The 25449-nt window shown below is 36.2% G+C and overlaps 2 protein-coding genes across 2 annotated transcripts; one reads left to right on the plus strand and one right to left on the minus strand.

The window, feature by feature from the left end:
• Positions 1–204: 204 nt before the first annotated feature.
• Positions 205–1149, minus strand: LOC113079226 (transcriptional and immune response regulator-like). Its single transcript, XM_026251445.1, has one exon. It carries the CDS (start codon positions 1029–1031, stop codon positions 729–731), a length of 303 nt encoding a protein of 100 aa, XP_026107230.1. The 5' UTR covers positions 1032–1149; the 3' UTR covers positions 205–728.
• Positions 1150–13690: 12541 nt separating this feature from the next.
• Positions 13691–22912, plus strand: LOC113079225 (zinc metalloproteinase-disintegrin-like batroxstatin-1). Its single transcript, XM_026251444.1, has 22 exons — positions 13691–13841; positions 15346–15434; positions 15514–15587; positions 15772–15850; positions 15942–16018; positions 16394–16589; positions 16869–16931; positions 17279–17350; positions 17987–18156; positions 18346–18427; positions 18868–18998; positions 19134–19311; positions 19912–20001; positions 20357–20552; positions 20638–20740; positions 20830–20986; positions 21145–21225; positions 21431–21521; positions 21616–21724; positions 21811–21880; positions 22001–22087; positions 22665–22912. Exons 1-22 carry the CDS (start codon positions 13781–13783, stop codon positions 22692–22694), a joined length of 2286 nt encoding a protein of 761 aa, XP_026107229.1. The 5' UTR covers positions 13691–13780; the 3' UTR covers positions 22695–22912.
• Positions 22913–25449: the final 2537 nt, after the last annotated feature.

The raw sequence follows: 25449 nt of genomic DNA on the forward strand, positions 1-25449 counted from the left end.
ATGTTGTACCAAATTTAGCCTTAATGGTTCATAACTTAATGGTACAAAATAGTACCTTTTTAAAGAGTAGACTACCACCCCAGTGACAGCTTTTACCCTTTTGAGTGTGAAACATGGGATCAGTTCTATGGACCAATGGGTCCAGGAGAACCCACAATTTATTTTTTAAAATATGAAGTCAAGAAAGAGAAGAGAGTCCAAATGTTTAGTTAATAATTTATTATATAAACAATGGAAAATGATATTGTGAAAAATGCATAACTGGTGTTATAACATTGTGACAAATAAATAAGTGGCCGTTGAGTGTTAACACATCACAATATTAAACTGGCATAGAGACAATGCATAGGCAGTTTTCAGGCAACATAACTTCCGTCTCCAGTCATAGTTCTTGTGCACCAACAAATACACCTATAAGGCGAAGAATTTCGTGATAATGTCCATTTTTAAAATGCATAGAGTTCACGAGACATTTATTTCACGTTATGATGCACGAGGGGCTCTGCGTGCTCGCGCCGTGGGATTCCTTCAGACCGGGCGCATCCACGGCTCCAGATCTCGTGCATCCCATCCTTCATGAAAGGACTCGTGTCGTTCACGAGGCTTTCCTTCATCTCGTGAGGTTCCTTCTCGACTACTCTGGACGTGTCCGTTATCGCCAGCTTGTAAATGTAACCGGCAGTCTGAAATAAACGACCATGCAAACGCAGGTCAACGCGAGAAGTCGCTCAACGCAGTTTCAGAAAGTGTCGCACCATCCCCGCGATGCGCAGGAACTTGTCCTTCTTCCTCTGCTTGAGAGCCATCAGAGCTTTGGCCGTCTCTTCGGGGTCGTGTGCGAAGGAGAAGATGCTTCTCACTCTCTCCTCGGCTTTCATGTCCCCAGTTTTCTGGAAGAGTCTCATGAGTTTGTCCTGGTTGACGTTCTCGAAGATGTTGGCCACCGCTCGCTTTCGGTTCGCCGTGTCAAACTTGTTGCCATGGATCGAAGGGCAGACCCGGCGAGATTCTGAGTACATGTCGGACGACATCTTGCGGCTTTGGTGCTGTTTAGCAGCGTTAGAGTCGCCAACTTGACCAGACTTAGCCGCTTTGGTGGCTGTGAGTCGAGTGAGGAGTTGACAGTGAGGCCATGCTCTTTATAGAGCGACAGCGCAGGTTCCGCTTACGGAGATGACTTCATCAGCGCTGCCTGCCCCGAGGAACGCCTTCCCGTTTGGAGCCAACATGACTCCAGCTCTGGAAATGCCAGTAATTATGGATGAGAGCGCTGACGACATGAGTGCGCAACGTTTATCTCATAGGGGGGTGCATTTTTAACATATGGAGATTACCTTTAAGAAATATTAGATAATAACTTTTAATTTAGATCTTACCACATTTTTGTAGGAATGCAATTTTGGAGATGTGGGAACCCTAAAATCTGATAAAATCTTGACCTCAATAAAAAAACGCATTAAAAATGTTGGTGATCATTTTTATTATTATTTTTTTTATTATTATTATTATTATTATTATTATTATTATTATTATTCGTTTATTCAGTAAGGATACCATAATGTCACAAATTTAACAAACCCCATCATTTTTTTCATTGGTTATTTCATACATAATAATATTCTCTGCAAACAATACAAATGACTGTACTGTAGTTTCGTGACAAAAACTCACTTGACTCTCATCATATTTCTAAATAATTATGGTGTCATCACAATGGTGTTCTAATTAGGTGTTATTAACTGTATTAACCTGTATAACCAATTCTTTACTAACTATGCCATGGATGATGTAATAGACCTATTTTAATGTAGACTGATACAAGTCTTTGAAACAAACATCTATATTATTACATTGTTTATTCTGTAGTTTTACAGCCATAAATAGCCACTTTCCCACTTTATCTGATGATTGCTAAATTGCTGAGGGCTTTTCAGATAACAGCAAAAATAATAAGAAGCTCTGTATAAACCAAACTCAACACACATCTTGGTGCACTTTGTTTATTCTCTGTCTGGTTTAGCGTTAGGGCAGTTCCGTTTGAACCGTCATTGTGGAAAACAAACAAAAAACAAAAAAATACCAGGTTCTGGAATGGCATTTTATTTGGCCTCCAGAGACTCCCCAAAAATGTGCCATTGATGCAGTAATCTTGTGGAATGCCGTTACTTGGCATCCATTGTGAGTGTGTTGCGAAACAGGAAACCAGTCTTTCTCAGGCTGGCATAACAGTTATGACTGGAGTCAAGGAGGATGGGAAATGTGCGGAAAGAGACGCCAGGAACATGTAATAAATATAAGCAGAGTGTTCTCCATAGTCCTGCACATAGAGCACAATATGACCTTTTGACACGGTAAAGGAAGCTTTGGATTGAGAGCCTAGTCCTGCCCTCTCAAACACAAGCTGAGTGTACTTTATCAATCCTAACAATGGGGAAACTAAATTTAACTCAGGTCAAAGTTTGCTTCAGCTTGTCTGCCTGAAGGAAAAGTAGTTCCCTCCTTGCAAACGCCTGGAGCGAGTTGCTGATTAAAATAGTAAACCCAGTTTTCCCTATATGTCCACTTAACCCCGACAACCCATACCATGACGTGCATTAATCAGTAAATGTGTTTTAAATAAAATAAAAAAAACTATTTAAATAAACAAATTGATATATAAATAATAATATATAAATAAAAAAATAAAATAAACTACCTTATATAAAATATAAACCATAGTGATCAAACTTCTAAAATTCAATTTATGGAGATGAACACCCATCAGTTTCTGATTACATTGCCAGTCGGTTTTTGGCTGTATTGAAGCCCATAAAACTTCAAAGCAGATGAGAGGCAAACACTGTGCACAATAAAGAAGATGAAAATGAAGTAGTTTTGCACATGAAGACAATTTATTAACTGTTCTGTTTCCACTGACATTATGCGATTTGCAGACAAGCACAATAAATCTTCAAACGGGAGATCAGGATTGCCATGTTAACTGCAAAGATCTATTGTGTCTGGAATTATGATTCCATTTTTTTACTTTTTATAAATGTAGCTTTCTGTTTTCATTTCTGTAGAGAATGACATCATGCAACAACACAAACAATGACGAAGTATTCCCTGCATGTAACTGCTGCTGAATAGTAAAACTCAAAGGAAGCAGCTGTGAAGATGTTTTTAAAAAATGGCATTTACCTCAGTGTGCTATATGAAGTAAAGAATGTTGTTCTTTGTTTTCATCCCTTCCTGCATGCTTTGCTTAACTAAGCACCGTGGGGCCAGAGTCTTCAGCTTGTCGGATATGACAGCACTGGTCCCTGGAGCAGATGACTTGATATGCTAAAGCAGACATACATAGCACATGACCAAACTTCATTAAATTTTTTATACGCTGACAATGAATCATTGATCAAATGTTGTAATGCAGTCATCATAATTTTATTTTTGCCTATAAAAAAAAGTTTGAAACAAGAAAGACAAACAAAGTGGCCTAGTATTTTTATTTCATAGTACATAATAAATGTCGAATTAGTCTAAAAGACTTATTTCTGTTGATTTAATTCACTACAATAACAATCTTTGCAGTTTGGAAGTTGAAGCCTGAATTTCTTATTTTTTTTTTTTTCTTTGGCCAAATAAATGGATAAAATTATCAATAATGGCAAACTAGAATATGCATGCATTTTAATTTGATTAGTCCATGTTTTATAATTTATTTGTAACACTCTGTTGCCATATTGTGTAAATTGTATAAACCATAATGTAAAACATAAACATGCATACTCAGCAGCACACACATTGTGAAGAATCCTTTAGCACAATTCTCAGAAGCATTAGCTCTGTTGCTATAATAACAGTTGTATAATGGCATCCGGGCATTGCAGTCAAATCTGCCCACAGGGGAACGTCTGTGGCAGGAGATTCCAGTTTAATTACTCAACTTGTTTTTATACTATCATTTGCATCAGTGTTTAGAGATGCAGCATTTGAACAAACTGTCAAAGTCAAAAGTAGAGATTTTTTCCCAAAATCTTTCATTCAAAAGGTTCTCAACTTTTAGAGATGTTATTTAAATTACAAATCATTTTAAAGATTTTAAGTCATGAGTGGATCAGTGTGCGGTTAGCCATTCCTCCTCTTCAGGTCATACTATACAAAAATTAGAGCTGAACACACCACCATTCCAATCACAGTTCCTCCACAGGTCAGCCAAACCCACAACTATGCAGCTTGATCTAATAGCTCAACATTTGTTTGTCCACAGACTCACAAATAGCACATTTTATTCATGCCTGCTAGAGGCTGTTTACAGGAAGATGTGAGATTAACGGTAATCATTTTGTATGACAGCCTGATTCTGGGATTCAAATGTTGTTTGTAATCAGTTTTGGCACTGAGCTTGATGCATTTCAGTAATAGACAAAGAGTTGGAGTCTAACAGTTTTTTCAAGGGGGGGTGAAATGCTATTTCATGCACACTGAGTTTTTTACACTGTTAAAGAGTTGGATTCCCATGCTAAACATGGACAAAGTTTCAAAAATTAAGTTGTACGTTTGAAGGAGTATTTCTGTTCCAAAAATACTCCTTCCGGTTTGTCACAAGTTTCGGAAAGTTTTTTTCGAGTATGGCTCTGTGTGACGTTAGATGGAGCGGAATTTCCTTATATGGGTGCTAAGGGCACTTCTGCCGGAAGAGCGCGCGCTCTCGTATAGCAGAGCACTGAGAGCACAGACATTCACTGATCAGAGAGAGAGCGTCGCGAAATGTCACAAAAGGAGTGTGTTTTTGGTTGCCAGGGCAAGACAACCCTGCACAGATTACCTAAAGAGAAATAGCATTAAGGGACCAGTGGATGGAGTTTATTTTTACAGAGCATCAACGGAGTTGTGCAAGTGTTTGTGTTTGTTCCCCTGCATTTCGAAGATGCTTGTTTTACAAACAAGGCCCAGTTTGACGCCGGATTTGCACATCGTTTATTTCTTAAGGATAATGCAGTCCCAACGAAAAAGGGTCACGATCGTGTGTTGGAATCGCAGGCGGTGAGTAAAACTGCTTCAAATATCTCTGTGTTGTTAACTTAGCTATCGGCGCGTAAGCACATCAAGTAAACAACATGAGATGTTGTCATCAAACTGCACTTTCCACATGTACAGCTTAAAAAAAAAAAAAAAAAAAAAAAGACGATAAAGTGGAACTTAGTCATTTTCCAAAACTGCTAAGCAAATATATACAGTTTCACCTACAAACATAGAGATGCCGTTGGTGATGCTGCTCTTGTTAAATTTCAGCCTCTGGATCTGATTCTGGATCATAAATATACGCTGAATCGGACTGTTAGCCATGGTTTGTTTTGGTTGGTTTTGTTCTCACGGTGTCACAGCTTCCAAACGCTATCAACACAAAAGCCTACTCGCGCTCGTGATTCTTTAGCTCCGCCCACACGTCACGCCAACAGACGCTCGTGTTTTTCCGGGAAAAATCGGTACAGACTATCTTTCTCTTATGAATATAATAAAACTAAAGACTTTTTGGAGTTATGAAGGATGCAGTACTACTCTATAGTCTATAGTCTACTCAAGATTAACAGGATATTGAGTGAAAACGAGCATTTCACCCCCCCTTTAAACAGCCATGTACTTTTAGTCATGTCTTTATTTTACATTTTTTACATTAAGTATATACAGGTGTGTTCCCTGGAATCAAACCCACAATCTTTTGTGCTGCTAACACAACACTCTTCCACAGAGCCACAGGATGTCTTGACTGGAACCATCATAAACATTAAAACCAGAGTTTGATCTGCACGGGAGGGCAGCTTCTTAAGAAAAAGTCATTAAACCGGCATCTACCACCAAAGGCACTACGGCTGGTAGCCTGCCAGTTCTGTTAAATCGTGCCCAAATACCATTCCAAGTCTTTTCCTGGCGAAGATTCAGACTGAAATCACAACGGAAAAGGAAATATCCTGGCCATATAAGAAGAGAAAAGCCATTGGAGATAATATTACTCAAACATGAACAATAACTTAATTACATAATAATTGTTTCACATACACTTATTTGATCCCATTCAACATTCCTAAACCTCATTTGAAGGATATGTATTAACAAAAAGCCTACATAATTTGCCAAATATAAACTATTTGTGACCCTGGACCACAAAGTTGTAATGGTCAATTTTATTTTATTTTTTTCAAATTTAGATATATTACATCACATGAAATCTGGATAAATAAGCTATCCATTTATGTATGGTTTGTTAGGATAGGACAATATTTGGCTGAGATACAACTATTTGAAAATCTGGAATCTGAGGGTGCAAAAAAAAATAAAAAATAGAAAATCACCTTTTAAGTTGTCAAAAATGACATTTTGAGATACTTGTGGTAGGGAATTTACTTAATATCTTCATGGAACATGATCTTTACTTAATATCCTTATGATTTTTGGCATAAAAGAAAAATGATTTCGATAATTTTGACAATGTATTTTTGACTATTGCTATAAATATACCCCAGTGACTTAAGACTGGTTTTGTGGTCCAGGGTCACATTTTACTTGATGTACATTAAGTTTTTAACTTCCTATAATAATAATAATTATTATCATTATTATTACAGAAAAAAATTAAGTTCACTTCTGTCAAAAAAAAAAAAAAATGTATTTCTGAAATGGAATTCTAAGACAAATGTATGGAAACCTATTTTCACCACATGAGAAAAAAATGTATCTTGCTTTCGTAAATCATAATTATTATTTGAAAAGTTTATGATTTATGAAAGAACCAAAAAAAAAAAAAGCTTCAAATGATTCTGGAATAATCCATAATGATGTATATACAAAAAAAAGCAATTCTAACAACAACAAAAACAAAAACTGAATAATCCGGTTTACATAACCTAGACATAACTAGAATGGTCAACAAGGGCACCGAACACACTAGAGTGGACACTGGCACACTACCAAGACTGAAAGCTTGTGTTTCCCCACACTTCCACATGCACGCTCAGCATCCAGGGACAAGCCCGAGCATGAGGATTACATCAGCTCTGCTCCTACACAGGCACCCAGGCAGCATTACGCACTAAACTAGCCAGAACCGGATAAAGCACCACCCCTTCCCTATCTGCCAGCGCTTGCCCTAGGTATCTGTTTCCCTATCTCTCTCATTCTTTCAACCACTCTTTTCACTGAGCATGATATCTCGAAGTCAGACAACAGTTGGATCCCATGTGTCCTCACCGGCCGATCTGAGTTAGCACCGTTAGCCATAGCTTAAGGTCACAGTGTCAGGCACAGACAGCTCTCTCTTTCTCCCTGGGTGGTTTCGGTGTCCTGTTCCACAAAGCCCCTCACTTGCTTAAATATCTCACACCAAGAGACGATTGCTCTGTACTGACCATTCGGCTCATCCTTATGTTTACTGTGGAGTAACCATGAAGTGGTTATAGGCAGATAAGTGCTTTAGGACAACAATGCTGACAATGACATAGTACATTATATTACATCACCCTGTCCTGGAGCAAATAGTTCTTAGCAAATTGTTCATACTCACAAACAACAATAAAACTCACAGGAATATTCTGGGTTAAGCTCCATTTACAGAATCGGTGACATCATTACCACAGAAGAGCATTTAAACAGTCAGTGTGTTACAATGTTTGGAAGCCCGTCTCCGTCACTGAATAAAAAAATATTTAAAATAAAGGTTATTGCGAGAATTGTGTAATATATTTGTGGACAGCTTTGACTGATTTTCACAATTCTTTGACAAGAATGTTCTCAGTATAGAAAGTTCAAAAGAATCTATAGAATCTAAAGAAACCTATATGCATCGTATGTTTCTTTGCTGTCTGTTTTGATCTAATTAAAGTGCTCTTGCTGAACAATTATACATTTATTTAAAAATAAATAAATAATCACTGACCACCATTTCCTCTGAATGGAACTTTATATTATTTTGTTGAATTATTTTTTATTTTTTTATTAAGTAATTTATTGTAGTTTTTTTTATTATTATTTATAAATGGTGGGCTGGATAGAATTATTTCATTATTATTGTTATTTTAAAAAAGAACTTCTGTGGTGCATCACAACTGCTACGGTTTTTTATCACTGCTTTGGAGACTTGTTGTGTTGTAAACACTACCAGGAGTGATTACACTGTATAATGTAAGAGTGTCACCATAGTATCTGGTCTCCATGAGCCACTGTCCCCACAACAGTGTAAAAGTGGGACAGCAGAAGCATTGCCAAAATACAACTGAGTCAAAGTATGTGTTGACTTCGAAAATAGCTTGACGCACTCTTAAAAAATCATTCAGAATCTGTGCTCTCAAATTACAAACGGGAAACTAACAGAAACGTAATAGTTTCACAGACACAAACAAAAGCAGAGCATGCTTTGTAAGCAAACTGCGTCATTGCACCACCACATTAACAAACATTCTCCATATGATCCTCATTAGCGATGAGTAAACCATGACTCCTGTTAGCTATAGTGAGATTAGCACTAGCCTATTGCTGAGGGCATAGTAGTTTGTGTCCACATACTGCCGTCCAAACAGGAAATCATTTGCATGGGCAAAGAATTACTTTTCAAACCTTGTGGTAGAGTTTACCGGACATATTTTTGTCTGCTTACGAGAACCAGTAAGTGGCAGATGCCCTGAACTAATGCGGTGTTTCCCAAGATTGGGATTTCTGTGTGTACACAAGTGTGGGATCTTACTTATTTTAGATGAAAACTTGTTCACTTGATTCCTCTGTGGATTCCTTAACTATAGATTCTATAACTGAAACTAAAATGTATAAACCTAATAAAAAAATTAAAAAAAAAATTATTTTAACTAAAATAAAACTGACCTGACTATGACGGGCGAGATAGGAGGACAGCCAAAAAATAAAGAGAAAGAAGAGTCCGCATGTTATTGTTCATCCTGGCTGGGGAACAAGGTTGAGAAAGGCTGCAACTCCCTGCCTGTCAAAAGGCTCTGACCTAACAACTCACACCCCAATCAGCTGTTTCCTGTGTTACTTAATAATACCAAGCCCATGCCAAGATACTAGTTTGGACATTGAGCATGTCAAATGGTTGTACATAACCTAAAGCTCTTTGTTTTAATGCTCATTACAGACCTGTATCTGCTCAAAAGAGGTGTTTAACATAAAAAAAAAAAAACATAATTTATAAGTAATAGGCTATTTTCTGACTAGTTTTGACCCCCTTTATCAGAACTCTCTGTTTGAATAGGCATGGCGGATTGTACACTCAGAGGTAAACGGCCAATGCTATGATTGGCTAATAGTTGTGTATGATTGACAGCCTATATCCTTCATAGATGGACGCTGCTATGATTTAGGTTAAAACCACATAAATACTCATTAAACTTGTGTGGTGTGACATTACTGTCAGATCCAATATAGTCGGCACAGAACCATCTTTTAGTTTCAATCTTTCTGAAAATCCTGTGTGGGATTGTGCCATGTTTGTAAACGAATCCGCGGAAAAATGAAGTGAACAAAGGATCGAGTTCTTACTGATGCTGTCTGGAACTTAATTAAAAATAAAGTTAATCAAATTAACTTTATCACTTGGTTTCTGCATAGACCTGGGTTTGTCTCTCTCATTACTTACACTACATGCCTGAATCAGTGGGCGGGGCTAAACACAGTGATTTAGAAGCAGGTGTTGATCTTCTGTGGAGGCGGGGTTTAACCACACTATTAAGTCATAAAGTTGCAAATTCTACAACCTGTTGTTAATAATATATAAATGAATTTGAAATGCCTACACACTTTACCACACATCTTACTACACACTTTCAAATAAATAAATAAATAAATAAATACTGCAATATAAATTATGCAACAACCTGGCAATGCATTAATTCCACTGCTGTAAAAAAAATGTTTTAAAGAACTGCAAATGGCTGATTTTTTTTTGTGAAAATTGTAGATGTTCATATTTCACTTGCAGATATATAAGATATCTGCAAGTGAATGCAAATCTGAACATATTTTTCATAAAACAGCACTTGAGTCATACAGGATACAGACACTGGAACTTATATATCATCTATATCAGCAGAAATTAGTAAACAAGAAGCACAGACACACACAAAAATGTGCATTAAATACATCTCAGAGACAGATATGAGTTTAATGTCCCTCAAGTTTCACTCAAACCCAAAAAAAGGAGGACAGAAAAATGTAATTAACCCCTATTCTCCACTGTACTATTGCAACATCCAGTCTTCCTTTTTGTTCAGTGCCCTGCTCAAATTATCCTCAGAAATCATGGTTTAATTGGGTTTAATATGGGCGCCTAGAGCGGGCTCTGTGCAGTGAGTGGAAAACAAGGCCTGGTAAGCATGTCAGCAGCTTTAAAACATTCACCAAGAAAGGAATCGGTCTTGCGGATGATTTAACTCAGAGAAGCCTTGGATATTCATCAGAAGCACAGACAATGGGAAAGCAGGTCACAGGTAATATCAGCAGTACAAAGTAAAAAATACACACAACAAATGTACAGCCAGGTATAAAAAGTATCCCTAATACAAAAGGCACTGTTTTGCTTTGCTGTTGTTCTGTCTGATATATGCAAACAATCTTGCCTGTGTACAGTGCCACATTTGAATGCCAACTCATTTTCCTCACAGACAGGAACAGAATAATACACAGAACATGGACTGCATTATATACAGTATACCAAAATATGACCATCTTTCCAAAAAGAGAAATACACACTCAGCCTTATCATATTACCCAGATTAAACAAACAACAACAAGACTTTCCCCACATATACATATAAACAGTGAATGAGACATTTGGACTGCATTATGAGTAAAACAAGCCGCAGACATCATATTAATAAGTTTAAAAGCAATTACATCATCCAAAAGCTGACATCTGCGAGATGAGATATCCGTCACTTAATCTCTATAAAACTTAAAAGGCAGAAGACTAAACAAATCACATAACCAGTCTGCCAGTCTCTTTTTCTCTTTATAGAAGTTCTTTCATCGGTTATTATGGAGGGTGATGCAGAAGGACAACAGACCAAGAAATGAAAAACAAATGCTTATACTGGAGAGCTGAGAAGTGCATTTCATAGGTTTCCCATTATGTAAAATAATTATTTTATATGTTGAAAAAAGCATCTATAGTTTTTCAAAACTTTTGCATAGAAAGCCCTCGTGTGGCAGCAACGGGTTTTTTTTAAGGATTTGGCAACAGAGCAACCTTTAAAAAATTGGTATATAAACACTTGTGAAAAAAAGCATGATCACTGAAAGGGAGGTAACATCTTAAAGAAAGAGAGAAATCTGATTTAAAAATACATCTCAGTAAAGACTATTATGCATGCAACCTGGCATTGAGTTGTTTGGAGACATTGCCACCAAGTGGTCAAAAATTTGAATTACATTAACAAGATCTATCTCTCTCAAAATATTCACACAAACTCGAGAACCTTCATCCCAAAACCTATCAAACTGAACAGGAATGTAGCAACCTTAAAGTCTATCAGATTATACACTGATATTCTGGAAAACACTCGTGTCACTCAAAGAACAACAGAATCACATATTAAGTTCTTCTTTGAATATGCTTCCACTAAACATTAAAATCTTAAGACAGATGTACAACTGGTCTATGGCATGAAACAGCACATGAATCTGTGGATGCGTTCAGCAGCTCAAATACATGTTGTAACTGTTACCAGAGGAGGAATGTGGACACATGATCTTTGAAGGTCTCTGCGGGTCCATGCACGCCACTTGAAACAAACAATTCTCTGGATGTGCTTTAACATAGAAATCATATTTTCTGCATAACTCAAAACTCGGTCTCAAACAGTATTACCCTGCACAAGTTCTTAGAATTTCCAAAGGCTGCTCTATTCATGTGGACTTTACAGAAACTATATTATAAATATTTCTCTCTGAAGACTGGAGTAATGGCTGCTGACAATTCAGCTATTCCATCACAAAATATATTCCGTTAGAAAGTTATTTTAAATTGCAATATTATTTATTTTTCACATAAACACAGCTTTAGTGATCATAACAGTCTTTGAAAAATTCATAAATCTTTTGAACAGTAGTGTATTGACAAATGCGTGTCTTTTAAACACTTTTATGCTCAGTATCTGAATGTTGACTGTGTCAACAGTCTTTCTTTACATAAGCCTTTCAGGTTCACAGGGGAATATTAAATACATTTTTTACCAGAAGCTACAGGGTTTGACCACATATTGGTTTTTGATGATGATCAGTATCATCTACCAGATCTCAATCTATGAGTAGTTCTTCTCACAAACACAAGTGCAGATCCATGACAGAACAGAAAGCTAAGCATTAGGTCACAGTAGGACAGAGCAGGAGGAGATGAGGGACGAGAGAAAAGGGCCAGTTTGCAACACATACGGCCCTAATGGACACTGCATGCTTTCTCCACTCCGACAAGCGAACAATGGCTTTGTTGGAGGCGTCAGGAGAAGGCACAATAACTGCATTATTGTCCTTGACTTGACCTTATGTATTAGAAAAAGAGCAAGAATGCATTTCAGTGGGAAAAGCAAATCAGAGATGACAGGGAAGTAGTTTCTTATTTTTGGCTCACATTACACATCTTCATGTACTGGCATTTTTAAGAAAAAAAACCAAAGGCAGCAAAAAAAAAAAAAAAGGAAAGGATAGATGCAGTTTTGAAATTCACAATACGATCTCATACAGTGTCCACAGACAGTATTAACAAGTATGAATCTGCAAGTCTTGAATAAAACTTAAAGCCAAACAGCACGAGGAGCAACAAAGTGAAGGTAAGGCAATGTATTTTGCACAGCTTTATGTTTTTGTCTCTACACATTTATACATCTATAAATGCAGGCAATTTGCTTTCTATATTCAGCTGGTAACATTTTGAGAATTAATCATTACATTGCATGCAATGTACAGTATATAAATCCAAATCATTCTTTGTCAGTTTAAGATTTAATTGAATAAATTGTGTAAACAATCTAAAATATATCTTGATAACAAATGCATTGCAAATTGTATGTACATGAAAGCAAGTGATTAGATATTCTGTGTCTGGTAATGTTTGCAACACTTGCAGTTTCACTAAAGTAGGACTTCCAAGGTAAAGCCTATATATTTGCCTGTTTGCAGCCTGAAGCTCTTTAAGTTTTAGTGTTAAGAAAAGAGACAGTGGCCTTCAAGTCTTATAACTGTACATTAGATAAAGTAACATTTCAATTAGCTGCTAATGTGCACCAAACTATTTGCATTTTACATTTACCTATCAGTATAACAACAATTTGGAAAAAGGAAAATTAGTATCAGATTGTGTCTGAATCATGTGTACAGTGGTGTAAAATAACAGACCTGTTTGACTGCCTCACCTTGTTTGACTGGATGATTCATTAGAGGTGGTTCTTTTTTTTTTTTTTTGACTAGTGAATGTTAAAAAGGCAAGATTTTCTTGAACACACAAGCAAATGTCTCTTGAGTGATCAGTTTATGGAGCAGTTAAAAAAAGCCATTGAACACTCATACACAATCCTTCTATAGTGTCTGTCAACACTTAAGAGTGAGTATCACTACGTCAAGATCTGTCCGTCTATTTCCTGCATTCTTTTAACACAGGGGCGTGTCCAAGCATGTCACTAAACTTATATACCTCTGTGTCATTTCCTCAAAGTGCATGTGTAGAGACTAAACAACACTTCATCTGAACTATAAAACTTTGCTTAACCGAAGGATCCTGTTTCAGTTGTTCTGTACACTGACAATGGCCAGAAGACATCTGATGTTGTGGATCTTGGCTCTGTGTCTTTCACTTGATCCCACAGGTAAGATACTGGATACACCAGTGACTTTGCTCCACAATGACTGATTAACTTATTATCTCTGCACTGTTGTGCACTCTTCAGCTGTAATACTGCACTGCGCTGACTAAATCAAAGAGGTTGTGTATTGAAAGACTGTACATTGTATGTGTTATCTTTTAATTGTATAGATCCATGGTATTTATCTTGATCCTTTACTAAGTCAGTTAAATCACGCAATTCAGTATTTGCCCTGTGTGAGATAAAGGTATATTTATATCAAACGTATTGTTTATATTAGTGCTGTCAAGCGATTAATCGTGATTAATCACATTCAAAATAAATGTTTCTGTTAACATAATACATCTAATCTAAATATATCTAATATATAAACATAACATGTTTTTGTTAAATATATACAAGCATGTGTTTGTATGTATGTATAAATAATAAATATACACAGTACACACTCATATGTTAACAAAAACTATTTTGGATGCGATTAATCTTTGACAGCACTAGTTTATATTATTTTAAAACAGTATTGTTTTACATCAGGTCAAATCATTACTGCATATTTAAGATAATGTTCCCAGGGAAACATGAATTGATATGAAATTACTGGTAACACGTTAGATCGTGTTGTCTGCGTATTACATGTAAATATAACAAAATACAGCCAAACCAATATCAAAACAGTATGATAAATAGTATTATTAATAAAAAGGCTCATTAACAAGCATATTATGCATCAGTATTAATTCAGTACTTAACTATTATGAACCGTTGTCAATTATTTTTGTTTTATTTAATCTCCCTGTAATTTGTTGGGCATATAAGACTATTTGATTACATGAAAGGGCTGAAAAAAAAGTTCTAGCTGTTACTGGGGAGTTTTATTATTATTACAGCTTTGTCCCTTATTTATCCCTACAGTGCATTTAAGTATGTGACTAATATGTAACCTTTAACTAAAAATAAATATATACCTTTAAATGTACATATTAGTATAATACATATTTGAAACCTTTTGAAAAGGTGACAGCTTTCATCCCATCTGTACTTTTGTACCTTTAAACACTTCAGGTTCAATAACAACAGCACACACTTTGATTGATGCATTTGCTTTGTATCAGATCTGAGGCGCAGTGTTATCGCTGATGTTGAAGCTACACCCTAAAAAAATAGCATATCTATTCTTCACAGAGTCTAATTTGCTAAACTGATCAAACATTTGCTACTTTTAAAACAAGAACATGAGCTTACCATTATTTCGCCCTGGACAGAGATTATTGTCTACCGATTTTGCTCATAAGATTAAAGTAACAGATAAGTCTGTTGGCAGTTATCACCTAAACCATCAGGTTCAAGTATACACTTGTGCTTTCACTAAAATATTTGGATCATTAAGAATAATTCTGACATCTAAAAGTCTACATCTGCATGCTATATATGTATGACTGTAGGTTTGTATGACTAACCTGTGATTCAGTGTCTATAATTCCCTCTGTTTGTCAATCTGCTGTAGTCGGTCACATTCCTGAACTAGATGGAACAAAGGTGTATGAGATTGTCCGACCAATCAGATTACATGCACTACAAAAAAGAGACTCAAAGGTGAGTTCCCATCAACCCACCTCTAAATTTCATGTTTAAATATTTTAATCAAATTAAATGTTCTTTTCATCCCCTGCAGTCAAGACCTGACACAGTGAAATATGCTATGACGCTGGGTGGTAGAGACATTGAAATGCACCTCCAGAAAAATGAGTAAGTCTGTCTTCCCAGTGACTCTTCTGTCATCATTTTTTGCATGTCCGCTTGTTGTCATTTAAAAAGTTCCCCATTGTCAAAGTCAAACATTTTAATGCCATCAGTTCCCACATTACAAATTGTGATTTGTCCATTAATGAGTCATTTGTTACTGATCTGCGAAATGCGTGTTGGTCAACAGTGGCCTACTGACGAAAGACTATAGCGAAACATTTTACACTGAAGATGGGATGCTTGTCACGACCACACCTGAGGATCTGGTATACCACAAGCAGGATTACTAACATATGACATACATCACATATAATCCAAAGAGTGAGAGATTTATTTAATACTCTTTTTCTTCCATAGGATTTATGCTATTATCAAGGGAAAATAGTCAATGACAGCAAGTCATCGGTCAGCATGAGCACCTGTGATGGATTACGGTAAGGAAACACAATTTTAATAGACATTTCCTCTTAACTTTTACAATGACGCATTAACTTGCTTTAACAAAAGTACATCTTTAAAAAGCTTCTTTCTGCTTTAAAAAGCTTCTTTCTACAATCTCTGCTGCTTTTAGTAATACTGTATTCAGTCAGTTTGTTGCCTCAAGCACGTTCTTTACCTTTCTGCAGTGAACAGAAGTTACAGCATGACTTGCATTTTCTGCTTGGATAAATGTGGCACGCAGTCTACACATGGTTGCCCAAGCACCCTTGATTAAGTCACATCTTTTGCCAGTTGCTTTGATTTCACTCTGTAGCAAGGCCAAAAGAAATTACAAAAGACACCGTGCCCATTATGAGTTTTCTTCACAGAGGCTATTTCAAAACAGAGGAGCAGAGGTTTCTGATTGAGCCGTTGTCTGAGGATGGTGATGGTGACCATGCTGTCTTTAAGTATGGAGATGTAAATGAAGAGACGCCTAGAGTGTGTGGAGTCACCAACACTACTTGGGACGAGAGAGAGGAAGGCGCTCCTCCACGCATTCTCCCAAGTCGTTCTCGTTCCTCAGTAAGATTGCCTATTCATTTACTTGAGCATTACAAAAACAGCAAAGCAAAGTTAAAGTTAAACCACAACGATAAACCACATTCAGACGGGTCATGTGATAAAGTCTTATTCATTGTTCTGCAAAGTTAAAGAGACGATCGCAATAAATTGCAGAAGTCTGAAGTTCAGAAAATGTCCCAGATTAACTTAATATTGTACAGTACATGCACTAAATTTCGCATTGTCACTGATATAATTATCTGTTCTTTATTTTCCATCTATTTGCTTCCTCTCGATCAGGGGCCAACTTTGTTCCAGCAACAAAAATATATCGAGCTCTTCCTTGTGGCAGACAACCGCGAAGTAAGACCTGGAATCAAATGCACCTTAATGAAGAATAACTAATCTAAAAATTATTCACAGATAAAGGTTTTTTTATGTATTCATTTTTGGGTACTCTGTGACTATCAGATGATATATGACATTCTTATACAAAATAATTTAAATAAAATAAAATCCTTGGCATAAAGCAACATGCGTTGTATTTTGTCCTTGTTCAGCATTGTGGTTTTTATAGAATCAAACTGTTCCTAAATTTGTCACAGTACATTTAAAAACACTGATGCTAACAGATTTCTCAAACTGTTTCCTAATAGAAATGTGATTGAGTGACGCTTGGATTCATCATTCAATATTTTGTTCCCCCTCAGTACAAGAAAATGGACAGCGATCTTCAGAAGTTAAGAAAGAGGATATTTGAGATCATCAATTACATCAATAATGTGAGTCACTGATGGTGCATATGTTATCAAAAAAAATCCAGCATGCCAACATTTATAGATCGTACAGGATATTGCAACTACAAACTGTGATGATAAAGATTCTTGAGTGTGATAATTAATCACATGACTAGATCAACTAAAGATCTTCTGATGAGTATACTGATTTAGTACTTCAGATAAAACTATTTATAGTGTTGCACTAGTACAAAATGTATATATAAAGTCCAAACAGCTAAAAACCTGAGCTTTGAACTCAATTTAAAAGCTTTTTTTTAAAAAAGCAAGACAATGGTATAAAATGAGTAAGAAATATTTAAGATTTCTAGATTTACTGACAGACACGGTGTATGGCATCCTTGCTTCACTGAACACAAAATATGCAAATCACGCAAGATAACATGGCTCAAAGAATCCCATAAGCTCACGAATCAGTGTCAGTATTTTGCATACAAAATACTAATTTTAACAACTAGCTTATTGTACTATGTTGATTTTTTTTTATAATACAATTTGCCATTTAAAAAGGTATGTTATCATGAAAAACAACTCACTAATGGTTTCAGACTTTTGGACCTCACTGTACACAGTATACAATAACATACAATTCTCTTCTTTCACCCTTTTCTTGGATTGCAGGCATATAAAGAAATCAACACATTCATCGCTCTGACTGGATTTGAGGTCTGGACAGATAGCGATAAGATAACGGTTTCTTCTGTTGCTGGAACAACTTTAGACAGCTTTACCCAGTGGAGGAACAGCGAACTCGTAACGAGACAGCAGCACGACAACGCTCAGCTCCTTAGGTCAGCTCTCATGTGGGGAAAATACAATTTTGTTAATCAGCTCAGAACTTCTCCAATTCTTTGTCTGCTTCAAACTGTTCTACTTAAATGGTTTAGGAACTGGAACCAGACTTTAAACACTAACTAAATGCAAACCAGCAGGATCTGTTGAATTTGGATTAAACATTGATTTTTTTGTCCTTCTCTCAGTGCAATCGACTTTGATGGAGCAACTGTGGGTCTAGCTTACATTGGAACTCTGTGTGGAGGTCTTTCAACAGGGATTGTGCAGGTATTAATATTCGCTCATAACAAGTCGCAAACAAATTTGCCAAAAAATATGTAATGAAACTTGCATTGATGAAATTAAATAAATAATGGGATAAAATTGCAATAAAAAGGGGAATATATGCAGAAAACCAGTATGAAGATGGATTTAGGGCGTTTTATTAATTAATTCATCAAATGCAGACAAATAGCCTGCATCTGCATGTTTTTAAAAGTGAATAATTTCACAATAATGGAGGAAGAGAAAATATTTTTTTACCATATGGTCTTGATGTGGTGTATCTCTTCTTGCTGCAATGCCTTTTTCTTTACTTGGTGCCAAATTAATCTTAATACTTAATCATAATATAGACTATATTAACATTTCAATTAAAAATCTATGTTTTTGTCAATGCTAAGCATGGACCTATAGTTTAAATACTAACTGTTTATTCTTCTTTAAAGGATCACAACTCTAACGCTATAGCAGTGGGGGCTACTATGGCCCATGAGATGGGGCACAATCTGGGCATGAGTCATGACAGCAGCAGCTGCGTTTGTTCTGATGGCACGTGCATTATGACAGCTGCTCTCAGGTACTTACTGTGTACCAGTTCATTAGCGTATTATTATTGTTTTCAAGCAACTTCTGCTGTAATGTTATATTTTGAAATGTATGGAGAGTCAAAAAAAAAGTTCTGAGCAAATTTCACTGCTCCATATCTCCGCAGCTATTTCATCCCTCAACACTTCAGCAGCTGCAGTACTAGTAGCTATACAGACTTCCTGAACAACAGAGTCCCACAATGTCTTATGAACATGCCCAAACCAAAGGAACTGATTCAGCCACCTGTATGTGGAAATGGATTTGTGGAGATAGGAGAACAATGTGACTGTGGAACAGTGCAGGTAAGCGGACTACGGTTTCTTAAATGTCTGAAAAATGTCAACAAATTTATATAAAGTAAGTAACTCAAAATATCAAAGAAAAGTAAGAAACAAACTTATTTGTTGAAAGGTACTGAAAAATGTACATTTAGAATGACATTGGAAGACCCTAAAATATACTCAACAAGTCACATTTTTATTCTGTCAGAGTCTAGATAATGTCAAGACATGCACAGACAATTCTCAACAGGAATGTTTTCCAGAACGCTGTACTCTACATTTGACCTCAGATCACTAAATTAGTGTTGTGTTTGGTGTTTTGGTGTGCTTATGGGAGGAGATGGAAATCTTTCACTGCAGTGTGAAACTAAGATGATGCAATACATTTATTTATTTCTACAAATCGGTTTATACATGCACTACATTACTCATCTCTTCTTTTTGGCCAGACATTTTGTACAATGGACCGCATACTTTTACTGAATGTTCATTAATTCATTGTTTGGCATGTACATGTCTTTCCAAGAGCTTTTCTAAATTCTCAGAACTAGTACTTAAAATACAATTTATTATGTTCCCAGAGCAAACACATAATCGTTGTCTTTATTTCACAACCCATAGGAGTGTACAAACCCATGCTGCAATGCCACCACCTGCAAATTAACAGAGGGCTCACAATGTGCAACTGGGGATTGTTGTGAGAATTGTAAGGTAAGATTCAAAGAGTTGGGCACCATTGCCTTTCTTTGTGGAAATGGAATACGTGCTGCTAAAGGTCTCATGTTCTTGGAGATTAAAAGATTAAACAAAACAACAGATTAAAAACGGACTTACCAAACTTCGCTGAAAGTGCGTCTCAACGTTGCTTCACTGTGGTTTTGAATGCCGCTCTCCTGTATCAGGCAGTGATTGGAGGAAAATTAATCGAGGGGCGTTGCCTCTCATGAATAATTAATAAATTAATAATTAATAATTAAACTTTTTTAATGTCTTTTGAAATGTCAACACCTCATCCATTTATAGGCCTACTGGTAACTACCAAAATGTTTTTCTTCCTCTCCATCAGATCATGTCAGCCGCACATGTGTGTCGTCCGAAAAACGATGACTGTGATTTGCCCGAGTCATGCACTGGAAAATCAGCCATGTGTCCTGAAGATGTCTTTACAGTCAATGGAATCCCTTGCAGTAATGGGAAAGGCTATTGCTACAATGGCCAGTGCCCACAGAGAGAGGAGCAGTGCATTAAAATGTGGGGTCCAAGTGAGTACAGTGTTAAAAAATTTAAAAATTAGTGTTGAGCCCCATATGACTGTGCTAATTTTTCTTTTTATTCCAATCAATGAAGCTGCTGTGCTGGCTCGAGAATATTGCTATAACCAGAACACAAGAGCGGAATACTACGCCTACTGCAAACGCATTGGCAATACATATATTGGATGCCAAAAACAGTACGATTTTACATTTATCGGTCCAGCCATTAATTCCTTCACAAATCCCTTCACTGTCTGATCAAACACGTATTTTTGTTTATCTGCAGAGATGTGATGTGTGGAAAACTGTTCTGTGAAGGCGGAAATGGAAATCCCAATTATGGACGGCTAGTACAATTCAGCACTTGTAAAGCCACATTCTACGGCGATGCTAACAGCGATTATGGTCAAGTCGATACTGGCACCAAATGTGGGGAAGGAATGGTAAGACTGGTATCTAGATACATGTCAGTTATTCCCAAACTTCCTTGTAGTTCAGTAACAATGAACTCCTTCAGTCACCTCTAATAAAAAAGCAATTTAATAGGTTTGCTATCAGTTAGCATTACAATTTGACACTCATGATGTGTTTGTTTTCTCAGGTTTGTAACCAGAACGAGTGTGTTGACCTAGAGATAGCTTACAAAGCAACAAACTGCTCTGCCAAGTGCAGAGGACATGCGGTATGACCCAAAATATGCCTTTCTCGAAGACTAACTTCTCGTTTCCTCATAAAATGAAACATATTAGATTAGATAAACCTTTATTTGTTCCGCAATGGGGAAATTTCCATGTTTATTTTTCAGCTCTTAATATAATACCATACATGTAGTACATCAGAAGCTGTAACTTGTTTTAGAATAATTGATGTAAGTATATATGCTACAGGTTTGTGACCACAGAAAGGAGTGCAGATGTGAATCTGGATGGCTGCCTCCAGATTGTGTAACACAAGCAGGAAGTGAAGGTTCTTCTAAAGGTAGACCACAGATACGAACTGTATTCCAAATAGCTCATATTCTTTAGTTTTGAGGATCACAAAGATTTTTTTTCTTGCCTCTTTGCATTTCTAGGTGTGACAATAACCATTATCGTGGTTGTCTGTATCCTGATTGGGATACTTCTAATTGGACTCTCCATCTTCTTTTGGAAGCGCAAAAAGAGCACGCCACATTCATTTGGGTAAGAGTATAGGAAACCAACATGTATACACTGGAGGAAATCAATAAATCAAGTGCATTTAATCAATGCTGCCGTTTTCCTAATAGCCATCAAAGGCAGCAGAAAGTTCATGTTGTGGACATCCCTGACAACAGCCATAAGTCGACACCAACTCCGGTAACTTACAGTCACATCTGATGAAATTTTATCATCTCATTTCACAACAATCACACCCTTTACCAAAGGAAATATGAAAGTGTTATCAGTTTTTTTTGTGATTTCTTGTTTATTCTACAGGCAATAAGACCTTCAGCACCTCCTCCACCTCCACCCTCTTCAGATCAATCCAGAGCTCTGCATAATGACTACATCAGTGCACGACAGGTAGCTAAGCTGACTCTACATAATGTGTAATGATGGATGTTAACATCAGTGTTTAAAGGAATAGTTAATCAACCTAAAATGAAAATTCCTAACGTTGTTTTAAATCAATTATGACTTACTGTCTTCTGTGAAACCCATACATGCAGCACTTTTTTATTTTTACATACAACAGTAGATGTGATTTCACAGTAGATTTCCAAAATGATCATGAAAATGAAGTAAATCCATGTGACTTGTGTAATATTCATGTCCACTGAAGAAATGCAATTTACTCAGAAATTGCTAGTGAAATATTATTTACAGTTTAACAGACTGTAATTCATTTACTGAAAATATAGCCTTAAGAGTTTGCTAAACAGCATTCAGTGTGTAGAATTTTCTATTAAAAACAAGAATTTGGGTACTTTATACCTTTAAGCTCCCTAGGCTAAGAAAATTTGGATGAAATTATAGAGACTATATCTGAAAAATATACATTTATTTAAAAGAAAAAAAAGAGAATGCATTATAATTAATTTAGAAACATAAGAGCTATTTTTCTGAATATTTCGAGCCTTGTTAATTCTCTCCCTCGCAGGCCCTTAGACCACCTCCTCCAAGGGTGTGATGTCTAGCACCTGTCAAACCTCAAGAAGTGAACACACTCCAGCACACTCCAGCGCCTGCAGACTGGATAGTGTGTTACCAGCCTGAGGCTTGGGAAACTTTTCAAGAGAAAAAATAAACCACATGCTTTGCAGAAATATGAGACCAACACACCTAAATGAATTTTACAGCACATAAAAGGTTTTCCTTAAATGACAAGAGGAATTTCTGTTTTTGTTTTAACCGAAAATTAGATTTTTAAATTTCACTTTATTTATTTGTACAGTCTGTTCCTGTATAATTGAGCCTGCCTTCTGTATAGTGAAGATTTTTATGATTTTCAGTCATCAAAAATAGTCGACTCACTTCCACAGAAAACTCGCATTAGAAAACTGACTTTCTAAAGTTTATAAAATTTCACACCCCCTCTGTAAATTCACCATCTCTGTTAGATTGATTCTTTTCTAGTTTTTCATTGCAATGTCAATGTCTTTTTTTATGCATAAAAAAATTGATTTTACATGCTTTTAAATTTTTTACATTACTACTTTTTCGTTTTCTATTCATGAAAATGTATTTTGTAAAATGCAATGTAAATGTATATATTTGCGTGTTGAATCACATTTAGATTATTGTTTTTTTAACCAACTGATTAAAAATCAAGAAAAATATGACCAAACTTGAGGTCCACTGTAGTTCAGTTTTTATTCGTCTTCTTAACTGATACATCTACATAATATCAAGAAATTTATGGTACCCTCGTGTTACAAGTTCTTGATAAAATGGTTTGTTCAATTAAATCCCCATATTGTGGTTTTAATGATGCTATATCGGAACATAAACAGACTCTCTGAGAGTATGAAGGCCTAATACTCAACATTTCAACTCTTGCAAACTTAAACTTCCTCATTCGTCGGTTAGAAGTTCACATTGCTAGTATCCAAGACCAAGCTCTAACCCTGTTAAACCATTCTAGGAAAACAGTAGAACTGATTCCACATCAGCTGCTTAATCGCAGTACCTCCATTGGTATCATTTGAAATGCATGCAAATAAATTTTCCTTTTAGAGGTCCACAGACATACTGCACTGATTCGATCCTGCAAAACACACACTTCAGAAAATGCTATATTTTGAAGGTTGCACTGAAATCACATTTATTTGTCATAAAAGCTGAATTCAAACATCTAAAGAGGAGCACAACATATTGGTCATATAATTCGATTTTGGAATGAAAATAAATCCGTCTTGGGTGAAGAACCAGTCCAGTATCAAAAAAAAAAAAAAAAAAAAAAAAACAATTGGTCAAAATAAAACGCAATTTTTTACAAAATGAACTGTTGTCCAAAACGTACATTTCAAATGCTTCCAGAAAATGGGGTGGGTTTCTCATGTGCATAGCATCAGACATTCAACACCATCGCAAACACCTGATTAAACCTGCTTTCAAACCAGATGAACTTGCTGCTCCTGGTAAAATGAACAAAAAACGTGCATTAAAAGGCTTAACGCACTTCCTCTATATTCTCTTGAAGTTCTGTATCTCAGCAGTAGGTGGAGACATACAACATTCCATAAACCTGTTAAAACAAGCAGCCATGTAATAGAAAACCTCACATAGTGTTACAGCTCAAACCACCAAGTCAGTTTGTGACACGTTTGTCGAGCTCGGCATGCTTTGTTAATGTCTCAAGCACGAACTGGATGAAATCGATAGTCTGTACGAGCAAAAGTGAAGACCTGGAGGACATTCTTTAAAGAGAGGATACTCAATATTAATGTAGGTGTTCTCTATTTACAGTGACTTGTGTTTAGTGCAATATTCCTCATTACCTCCCCATCACATCCTAAATTAGGGATGGTTAGAGCTCTGGCAGTGAACTCATCACAGAACAACAACAAAAAAAAAGACTTTGGCTTTTGAGTCGATCAAAGCATCTTCACACGTCCCACATTGGCTGTTACAAGTGTACATGAGCTTATACTAACGGATTTCACTGTATATAATAACTCGTCTATCATCTTTAAGAAACAGCAAAAAGAGAAGTGAGGCAGACAGAAATGATGGAAAGTGAGCCTGAGAGACTGTCAAAAGATATTTCTAAAGAGAATGAAATAGCTTCAAGTACAGATGCAGAAGTAAGATTACTTTTCTAAGACATGCTTTGTTTTTAGAATCAAACATGTTGTTAAATTTTATGGCTGCTTGCATGTGTTGTCACCTGGCTATACTTGGACATAAAAACATAATGGACATTTTTCCAAGTAGGAATAGACACATGGAACCCAAAGCAGCTAATATTTTCATTTAGTCTGAATCTCGCTTGAAACGGAGTAATATTAAAGTTTTACTTTCATAGATATAAAATAGTTTTCAATGAACCTACAGTTGAACTTATTTCCTTTAGGTTTGTTTAGTCTTAATATAATCCCTTACAAACATGCTTATTGATAACATGCATCAGTATATTCAGTCACACCATCCCTTGCCAAATACATTGCGACATACAATATTATAAAACTGGGATTAACTAAATCTGATCTGTGCAGCATCTTAACCCACATCTCTGCTCTCGAGTTACAAAGCTGTAGTTTAAAGGTTGACACATTGTGACTGTATACCTGTTTTTTTGCACACTTTCAAATCAACTTTTAACATGTTGCTATCAAGTACATCTAATACAATTTGTTTAATAAATAAAATCTCGTGTTTGTACTTCGTTGTAAGTGATTTCTCTCCATGTCTGTGGAATGATTCCTCTCCACATCCCAGGCCCT

The sequence above is a fragment of the Carassius auratus genome, unplaced genomic scaffold (assembly GCF_003368295.1).
Source record: "Carassius auratus strain Wakin unplaced genomic scaffold, ASM336829v1 scaf_tig00027468, whole genome shotgun sequence".
In the NCBI taxonomy this organism is placed as follows: Eukaryota; Metazoa; Chordata; class Actinopteri; order Cypriniformes; family Cyprinidae; genus Carassius; species Carassius auratus.

Excerpts from the sequence above, each read along its gene's own strand:
- LOC113079226 (XM_026251445.1), bottom strand. The coding sequence starts at position 1,031 with ATGTCGTCCGACATGTACTCAGAATCTCGCCGGGTCTGCCCTTCGATC.
- LOC113079225 (XM_026251444.1), top strand. The coding sequence starts at position 13,781 with ATGGCCAGAAGACATCTGATGTTGTGGATCTTGGCTCTGTGTCTTTCA. Across the intron at positions 20,741-20,829 it reads TATATTGGATGCCAAAAACA|AGATGTGATGTGTGGAAAAC; the intron begins GTACGATTTTAC and ends GTTTATCTGCAG. Across the intron at positions 21,226-21,430 it reads CCAAGTGCAGAGGACATGCG|GTTTGTGACCACAGAAAGGA; the intron begins GTATGACCCAAA and ends TATATGCTACAG.